This window comes from Ziziphus jujuba, chromosome 1 (genome assembly GCF_031755915.1).
Source record: "Ziziphus jujuba cultivar Dongzao chromosome 1, ASM3175591v1".
In the NCBI taxonomy this organism is placed as follows: domain Eukaryota; kingdom Viridiplantae; phylum Streptophyta; class Magnoliopsida; order Rosales; family Rhamnaceae; genus Ziziphus; species Ziziphus jujuba.
In genome coordinates this window covers 34,036,858-34,047,368 of record NC_083379.1, presented here as the reverse complement: position 1 = coordinate 34,047,368, position 10,511 = coordinate 34,036,858, and the positions used below count along the sequence as shown (strand labels likewise).

General features: G+C 30.9%; 1 protein-coding gene across 1 annotated transcript; it reads left to right on the top strand.

The window, feature by feature from the left end:
• Positions 1–5,462: 5,462 nt before the first annotated feature.
• On the top strand, positions 5,463–7,415 carry LOC107429339 (protein kinase PINOID 2). The gene is made up of 2 exons (XM_016040017.4): positions 5,463–6,132; positions 6,269–7,415. Exons 1-2 carry the CDS (start codon positions 5,552–5,554, stop codon positions 7,137–7,139), a joined length of 1,452 nt encoding a protein of 483 aa, XP_015895503.2. The 5' UTR covers positions 5,463–5,551; the 3' UTR covers positions 7,140–7,415.
• The last annotated feature ends 3,096 nt before the right edge of the window (positions 7,416–10,511 follow it).

Sequence of the window (10,511 nt, the reverse complement as noted above, 5' to 3'; positions counted from 1 at the left end):
TAGTTATTTTCAGAGTTATTAACTTTTTTTAGCCCTTGAACTATCTCAAAATTGCAATTTTGTCTTTGAGTTTTTTTTTTTTTTTTTGGGTCATTATATTATTTTTAATATAATTTTTAGCAGTTTTAAATCATGTAATATACCTACTAAAATAAAAATAAAAATGAAATTATAAATCAGATAACGTTATAACACCTTTACATGCTGTATCTAATGCACTGCACACATCAAGACTGTTAAAAATTAAACTACAAATAATTTAAAGATCATAATGCACCAAAACATAAATTTAAGGATCAAATAAAATAATAATAATAAATTCAATGAATAGGACTGATTAAATAAAATTAAAAAAAATATATATTTTTTCTTTATTGTCATTACTTATCAGGCATCAATTCAACAGTTCTTATATATGATAAAGCAAAATTTAAACCTTAAGAATCGTAAAACAACTTCTCAAAAATCAAGCAAAAAACACATAAGCATTAAACAATTGGTCCCATATTGAGACAGTGGGGATATTAATATAGTCTATTCCCATTTACCAACCAAGCCAATTAGTTGGATTCAGACTCTAATAAAAAAATAATAATAAATAAAAATGAAGAGTTGGTTTTTTGTTTGGATACCAGTTGAATAAGACAACTTTTTAAGTTTTTTTTTTTTTTTTTTTTTTTGGCTTATTGAGAATATAGATAATATGTTTAAAATTAATTCCTGTGTCTTTTAAAATTGTTTTTATTCCTAATCAACTAACTTTCAGAATTATATCATATTTTCTAAAAGAAATAATTAATTTATGTTTTAAATCCCAACTCATTGTACACGAGTGCACCAATAAAATTAGCCCAATCAAATCAAGAATGTCAATCAAAATTGGAAGTATTCAAAACAAAAAAACACAAAAGAAAATTTGTTGGACCCCTAGATTTGGAGCTGCCCATTATGATATGTCTCAGACAATCACTGTATGAAAGACATAAAAGGATCAAATGCAGTTCCTCAGTGCATTCATCCATATCCTTTTTGAATTTCATTCACTTTTCACTGAAATTTATGCCTTTTTTTTTTTTTTTAAAGAAAAAGAACAACTTTTCTGGCTTTTAAATTATTTTCTATTACTGTACACCGTCTTCCAGTTGTGCATACATTTTTGAGGGGGTTGTCAGGTTGGCCATGTTTTTCTCACTACCAGTAGATAAAGATTTTGTATCTTCTCCTTCGATATCTCATCTCCATTTATATAAATGCTATTCAAGCTTCTCGATCCACTTTTTCCCTGTTTTGACATGGCTTATGAAATGTTACTTATAATTTTTAAATTCAAAAGTTGCTTTTGAAAGTTTGAACAATTTTCCTAAAGTACTTTTGACCTTAAAGAAATTTATAACCTAAATTAACCAAAACCAAATTATAGTTTGTTAAGAAGCTTTTATGGAAAAGCTAAAGATCTAAAGAAACATAAGTAAAAATTATTCGAAATAAAACCTAAGATTCCTTTTGATTATACTTCTTCAAATTAGTTTTATGATAAATTACATTTTATTTATTTTGGTTTTAAATGCTTCCATAAAACTGTAGAAACATTTTCCACAGCTACATAAAAACCAAAATCAATTGCCTGTAGCTTCTTGATAAACAACAGTTATAAAAGAATAAATAAATAAAAGCATATCTCAAATAGGACATTATTACTGTCCTCCTCTCACTTCTTACTCCATCTCATTTTCCACTTTGGATGAAGATAAATGTCTTTGGGCCCTATTCATAAAAGTATGTAGATGAAACCAAATTTCACCAAAGATATTTTTTCCTCTGCAAACTGAAACAAAGAAAGGGTTTGGTGGATTATATATATAACAATTATGGGTGAGGGGAGAAGAATGTATGGGGGAAGTGATGGAGTTTTGAGTATTCCAATATATTTGCTACCCTGTTACACTGCAATTTTTGTTAGGTCTGCTGCCTGCAATTCAAACCAAAAGTAAAAATGATAAGATACTGTGGACAGAAGTTGGGAAAGAGAGAAGAAAGTGAAGAAAATAAAGGATAAAAACTGTTTGATTATATTATTGTTTGAATATCCAATTGAAAAAAGAAAAAATCAAAGTGTTAAGTATAAAAGCCAAATTCAATTGGAAAATGGGGACAAGATGTGATTCTAGGTCCTAGCTAAGTGTTTACTCCAATCAAAACCCATCTCTGTATTTTACACATGAATTAAGAATGCTGAAATTTCTTTGATTAAAAAAGAAAAAAGGCCCTTTCTTTGAGGACCCACAATATCAGCATCATGGAATGGGGATAACCAGAAGATTATAAACCAGACTGATTGGGTTGTTCTTTGCTGTCTGATCTAAGACAAAAACGGTGGGACATATGGATGCCTTTATGTAGGGGATAATTGATAAAAGATTGTCTGTGAAATTCAAGTGGAATATGGAAAATGTGTGATTCAGTGTAGGCATACTGAGCCATGCAACAGTGAAAGTCTAAAAGCCTTAACTCTATGCCCATCTCTTAAATGACAATGGAATGTTGGAATTGTTTCTGAACATTTTTCTTCCCCTTCAAGAAATTGTTAATTAATTATGATATATAACTGACCAGTAATATTTCATTTCCTTTTTAACTTGTTTGAAAAATTTTATTCATTTTTTTTTCTTTTTCTTTTTTTGCTGAAATTGGAAAATGCTATTCTATGTGCGAGTACTCTGTCAAAAAATTACCGTAATATTGTTTTATAAACCAATAATGTTATTGTACCATAAGTGGAAAAACAATATTCCTATCTACCTCAATGATATGTGGAGGCAGTTGAATATATATATATATATATATATATATATATTCCCTCTAAATTCTCCAATTCACCTCCTAACTTTTACTTTTTATTTTATCATTATTTTGATAGTAAAATGGAGGATTCGAGCTCCAATAACTGTTCCAAAAAAAAAAACACATTGGATGGTCCCTACATGGACGACACCTCTCAACTTAAATTGAAGTGAAACAAATTAAGATTCTATTTATATTCATGACCAAGAAATCATATATGGAAGAATTCTCTACGCCAAAAAACCAAAAAGAAAAAAAAAAAAAAAAAAAAAGCAATCATAAAAGAAGTCTTAGAACTCGCAATATTTATTTTTATTTCTTCTCTAAAAAAAAATTAATGTGCAGTAAATGCTTAATTTCAATGCTTGAAGACTGAAGAGTGAAAGCAAACTGGTTTTGGGTCCATACAATGAAGCTGATATAATTGGTATATCAAGCTTTCTTTTGATTAACAAGAGCTTCATCTGAACATAAAACTAAACATTTAGTACTTCTTCCTTTTTATTACCCAAAAAACAAAAAAAAAAAAAATTTCTGTTTTTCAAAGATTCTAAACATTTTTTTCAAAATTGATGAATAATATAAACGATATATGCATGCGATTAGGATGGATTTCAAACTTATAAATCATAATATCACATCACTCCCCAACATCATATGTCCTACATACATTCTCTGTACACCCAGCACTAGTACTATATGTCAGAAAACTGACAAATAGTACAAAGCTTAAGCAACATAATGTTTTTTTAATAAAAAGGCAAAAATTAAAATTCAGTAACATTTTAACCATTAATTTTGTGTTAAAACAAAAAAAAAAAAAAACTATAAATGACCCATATATGAGCTGGTTTTATGGAAAGGAATTCAGTAAAACTGACAGGATGACACGTGTAAAGCTTAATAGGTATGGGTCCCATCCTATGGAATCACATGCATGACAAGAATATCATAAAGATATTAAAAACCAGAAAGATAAATAATAATAAAAGGGACCATACTGATAATACCTACAAATGAGGTGAGGTGAATTTCCCTTTTCTTTTTTTTTTTTTTTCCTTTTTTTTTTTGAGGCACGGGAGTTCCGTGCTTCCACCAGCTTCGTATAGCCCTCCTCTCTCTGTAAAATTACCATTACATCCCTCCCTTTTTGTTTTTTACAACAGCTAAGCTACCATTCCAAAGCACAGAGAAACCTCGTTGACTTGGATTTGTTTGACTGGTCGATAACGTTAACACCGATTTCACTGCACTACGACTTGTCGTTGGTTGTTGTCGACTTGGCGATTTATTTATTATACCTTTTTCCCGTTGCTTTGGCAAGCGGTTTTATCAAGGCTTTTTTAACAGGAAAGAACGATGACTTTTTTGACCGTCAGCTTTGGAAAAGACGCATTTCATGCCACTAATTATCAAAATTGCCATCCAGTTTTAACAAAGTAGTACATCTAATAAACTATATATATATATATATATATATTAAAAGAAAAAAAAAACACAATGAAATAAATCGAAACAAAATATATATATATATATATATATATATTATTTGTCAGCTTTTGTAATAAATATGACAATTGATTTATTTATTAAATAGTTTCAATATCTATTGTTTTTTTGTAAGTTTTTTTAATATGGTACCCTACAACCAAAGAAAGATATATATTCAATGTTCACTATTTCAATGACATGTACATCATATATATAACATTTTTAGAAAATACTCTTTTTACCCATTAGATGTTGACAAACTAGTATAAGTATATAAACTATAGAAAATATAAAGGTAAATTAATGAATTAAATTGGTAAATATATATATATATATACACACTATAGAAAATATAAAGTTAAATTAATGAATTAAATTGGTAAATATATATATATACACTATAGAAAATATAAAGGTAAATTAATGAATTAAACTAGTAAATATATATATATATACACACTATAGAAAATATAAAGGTAAATTAATGAATTACAACTATCAATGCTTTATTATTAAATTTATATACACAAAAGCAAACATGCATGAACATTCATTTTGGGAAGTTACTTTTTTGACAAACAAACCATAGTGGCTGTGTCAGCCATATATAAGCATGCCTATATCTAGAACAAAATCGAACTAAAACCACTTTATTTGCCGCAAAAATAATCTTCTGATTGGCAGATTTTACCTGGTTTCATCAGCTTCTTTCATTGATTCTACAGAAGAATCGACTCAGAAAGATATTGTTTAATTACTAATAAATAAAAATAACATAAATTATTGAGAAAAGAGATCATCATCACCACGATTTTTTAAATTCTCTTTGCTTTTTTATAATTATTTTATAAATATTCTTTTGTGTTCAATTTCAACTTACATATAATCATCCATCCATCCGAAGTAATAATAAATATCTTCAATGGTAATGCTGTAATTATTTATTAAAGTAGTGGCATTCTTATTACTAAAATAACATTGCAACTTTACCCTTTAAAATGAGAAGCTCTAAATCTATTAAGCTAGCAAAAGTTGGACTTTGTAACTTTCTTTGAACCACAATATTACACAGTATCTATATATATATATATATATATATTTTCTATTTATCTCCTAAAATACCCTCAAACTCTCTATATAAAAAGCCTAAGAAAACCAATAGAGAGCCTCTCCTCCTAAAACAAACACACACCAAACTCTCCTCCCCTTCAAGATAACAATGGCGACCCTATCAACCAGCAGAGACGAATCCGACTACGAAAGCAGCTCTTCATCAATAACCGTGCCGGATTCCAGCCGGAGTTGGATGAGCAACCTAAGTTTCGGAAGCCACCGCCGGAGTTCAGTCTCCGTCTGCTCATCGGCTACCGAATCATCCATGTCAAGTTCTCACAAACCCCATAAGGCTAACCAAGCAGCATGGGAAGCCATGAGACGGCTCCGGAGCACCAAAGGCCGAGTCGGTCTCGACCATTTCAGGCTTCTCCGCCGGCTGGGAAGCGGCGACTTAGGCAACGTGTACCTTTGCCAGATTCGCAACCCGATGGTCGGTCTGCCGCAGTGCTTTTACGCCATGAAAGTGGTGGATAGAGAAGCTCTTGCAATAAGAAACAAGCTGCAGAGAGCTGACATGGAGAAGGAGATTCTCACCATGCTTGATCACCCTTTTCTGCCAACCCTCTATGCCGAATTCGAAGCCTCACACTACTCTTGCTTAGTTATGGAGTTTTGCCCCGGCGGCGACTTGTATGTGGCTCGACAACGCCAGCCGGGAAGACGTTTTAGCATTTCATCTGCTAAGTAAGTATTATAAACTAACTCGGTCAGAGTCAGTTTTCAATCAAAGTCAGTTTTCAGGTGTCGTTTGGTAACGTGTTTGGTTTTTGTGTTGTTATATTTTTAACTAACTTGGCATGGTTAAATAAACATATGACAGGTTTTACGCTGCTGAGACACTCTTAGCCCTAGAGTACCTCCACATGATGGGGATCGTTTACAGAGACTTGAAGCCTGAAAACGTTCTTGTTAGAGAAGACGGACACATCATGCTTTCTGACTTCGATCTCTCGCTCAAATGCGACGTCGTTCCGAAGCTCCTCAGGCGAAAGTTCAACCCCTCAAAGGAAGGAGATGATGATCATGTAAAGAGCTCAACACCATCTTGTGCTGCGCCCATGCAGCCCGTCCTTTCATGTTTCTCATCCTCCAAGAAGAAAAAGAAAGTCACGACGATAATAGAACACGTTAACGGCGAAGTCGGCGGTGGCGGTGGTGGCGAAGAGCTCGATCCGGAACTAGTAGCGGAACCAATCAATGCACGATCCAAGTCCTTCGTCGGAACACATGAATACTTAGCTCCCGAAGTTATCTCAGGGCAAGGACATGGAAGCGCAGTGGACTGGTGGACTTTCGGTGTATTTCTCTACGAAATGCTGTACGGAAGAACACCATTCAAGGGCGAAAACAACGAGAGAACGCTCATCAACATCCTGAAACAGCCATTGACGTTTCCGAGAATTGGGGTGAGTAGCAGCAGAGACTTGGAAGAGATGGTGAAAGTTCAAGACCTCATCAGCAAGCTTCTGGTGAAGAATCCCAAAAAGAGAATCGGCAGCTTAAAGGGTTCGGTGGAGATCAAAAGGCATGAGTTCTTTAAAGGTGTGAATTGGGCTTTGATTAGGTCCGTTAGGCCTCCTGAGGTGCCTAGAGATTTCCATAAGATTACCAGAAGTACTTACTTTCCCAAGTTGAGTAAGAAAGAGAGAGATGAACCGTTTCAGATTCCACACCATGTTGACTATTTCTAATTAACCCTTTGATATATCATCCATCATCATGAGGAAAATTTTTATAATGTAAATAGGTAAGAACAGAAGCAAAAAATTTATCATGTATGAAAAACCCAAAAAAAAAAAAAAAATTAAGTGTTTTTTCCATCTGTTTTTTCCTACAATATGAGAAAATTTTGATTGGATACAATATTTCTTATAATTATACCAAGTCATGCATACTGTGTTGTGAATTAACGTTTACTTAGATTATAATCCAATACTGTTACCATTTTAGCCGTTTACTTGTATGCTGTGTATGTATGTATGTATATACATGTTCTATATACTCCCTGTGTGTGTAAATTAAATTTTATTGTATTTTATTTATTCTTTATTTTGGTTCCGTTAAAATAATAATTAATATATATATATATATTTATTTATTAAGTGTAAAAAGAGAGGGCTCCATAATTGTCCCAATATGATTCTCATGAGAACTCTAAATGAACTCATGTGATGACAATAATTACTCCTGTCAATGATGGCAAATTATATTGAAAGAAAATTGAATCATTTATTCACTTTTTTATCAAAATTGTCACTTTTTTATTTATTTTTATTTTTATCATATGAGTACTTTCATAACCACGCATTCACATGCCCTTTTTACCCAGCTAACAAAAGAAACAAAAAGACCATCATTTTATTTGCTTTCTTTTTATGATATATATATATATATATTTATTGTTTATGGTCAAGTTTACATCGGTAAAGTTCTTTTGCCTTTTCTTGTTTTCTTAATTAATTATTACAGCTTAGTACTGTTTTACCACTGATCATTATATAGATATATACTTGTCACTTTATTCAAGTAACTCCAAAACAGTGTGATTTTGATGGAGAATTATGAAGTTTGTTTAGATTAATCAAGTATGTTTAAGAAGGATAAAGATTTTGGGAAATGTGCATAGAAGATGGTACTGCAAGATGCCTTCTTGGACCATAATGGAAAGGAAATTTGCAAGTGGAAACCACAAAAACTATTACCTACAATATCCAATACAAAAGATATACATATATATATATATATATATTTAATCTCATGTGTGTATAGTCTTTCTCTTATCTAAGATAGGATTATTTTGTGCGGCATTCATTTTTATGCACTTATATGTGTTTATTGTCCATCTTTTATGCTCTCATATACACCTATTAATGCAATATGCCGATTTTCATTTTCTAGAATCCTAAATAAGAGAATTTATATATATATATATATAAACTAAATTAAGGATCTATAGATATATATATGAGCAAGCAATCAAATTAAAGGAGAGTTATTCAGAACTTGCAACAATGTAGTAGAGAGATCTATAGAGCTGTAACACAAGAACTTTATTACGTAGGAGCTAGATTATTATGTTAAACACATGTTCAGAAAGTTTGATCCCAATGGTATACCTCAACACGGGAAGCACTACATATATGCTGTTCAGTTTATGTGAGGATATCCTCAATTTAAATAGGTGGATTTGATTACCTATAAACATTTGATTGTATATTACATCAAATACATGTAATCTAATAAATCTGCATAATTAAATCTATTTATTCTCAGTTAAAAAAGTTAAAGATATCTGTATTTGAACACCGTTATATCATGTATATATATATATATATAAATTTTATGAATTTGTGAATTTATGACAGACAATGGTATTATTTTGGGTGAAAATGTGAGGAAGATGAGTGGGAGAGGGTTATCGAGTCAACGGCACAAAAAGGAGAAAATTCATTTCAACAGGTTGCCATGCATTTTGATTTTGTGAAAGCCATTGATGGAAATTTTGTGGACTGAAACATGGTCAGGTGTCAGCCCCTGCAGCAGTAGCACGCGAGCCCTCTTCTTCCCCACTTTCGAAAGGGACACTGCGCTATCTATTGCTACATGTATATATGTGCATGCATGCCCATTATTTGATCTCTATCAAGGACGAAAAATTATGCGTAATAATTAGACATATATATATATATATATATATATATATATAACTATATAATTAATTGATTGATCAATTAATTTAGATATGTATATATATGGTAATCGGGAAAGGCCCAATTTAAGAAAACCTTCATATGATAGAAAGATTTGAAGCCAAATTAATAAAAATTTCCGTATCCCATTTGTGCTTGATGCTTATGATTATCTTGGGGAAGACCCAAATATGCCCGAAATTAGTAGCTGATCTTCAATATTGACTAAATGTGGGAAACTACGATCGAACTCCAAAATCAGTTTTTAAAACACATTAATAATAGCTAACAAAAAATAATAATAATCGTAAAAGTATATGATAAAATAAAGTATTATCCGTTTCAATGTCAGGAATTCTAATTAAGCTTTTGGAAAGATTACTACTTTAATCCTCCCTTCTTGACATTTATCACTTTTTAATTTGGTATCTTCCCCTTGGTTTATGGCTTTCCCACCTCCAAGAATCATCATTATACATTATTTTTGTTTAATTTATATATCTATGTACGTACTCTATGTTTATCTATAATCCATGATGATAATCTCAGAGCAACTACCTTTGTGTATATATAAATTGCTTTTCAATGACAAGAAGAAAATTAATTATATACATAATTAATGTTGCTTGTTTCTGCGTTTTTCCATATAATTGGGTTTGTGGCATCATTATTTGCCTGCATGATACTTTGTCAGTTTGACTATATTTTATGCAATTTTAGAAAACCAATTATTTAACAAATTTTAAATTTATCATCCCTCCCCGCTTTTTGCCTTAAAACAAAATGTTTAAGACAATGAAAAATTCAAAATACTTTTATTGCTAATTGTAACTCTTTATGTCCATAAAGTTTGGCCCAGAATCAATTATTATGCTTTTTAATTATTATTACTCCTATAATTGTTCTTTAAATTTTGTTCAATTTTTTAATAAAAAAATACAATTTTTGTATTTCTCTTTCTGAAATGTGTTACTTTTTTTTTACAGTTTTATCAATATGTAATTTGTTAAATGGTAATGAAATGCAATTTAAAGAGGCCATCTAAAAAGTGAATTTCATCCACAAATTTGAAATTAATTAAGTAATTCAAATTCTTTTGCCAAAAAAAAAAAAAAGCAAATCAAATTCCTTTTTTTTTTTTTCGTTTTTTTTTTTTTTTTTTTGGTTTTTGGGTAGTATATTAGATTCCTTTGTTTCCATGACGATGACCACATGGGAAAAAGTCTGGTGACAAGGGTTCTAGTAAAAGTTCAGCTTCATCGATCCCTACTATCAAAAAATAAAAATAAAAATCTTATATATAATTTCATTGGTTATTCAAGCTGAAGAGTAAAAAGAAAAAGGATCAATTAGTTCATGCTTCAAAAGAATGCT

Coding starts and splice junctions, on each gene's coding strand:
- LOC107429339 (XM_016040017.4), top strand. CDS start 5,552: ATGGCGACCCTATCAACCAGCAGAGACGAATCCGACTACGAAAGCAGC. Junction 6,133..6,268: donor TTTAGCATTTCATCTGCTAA/GTAAGTATTATA, acceptor AACATATGACAG/GTTTTACGCTGCTGAGACAC.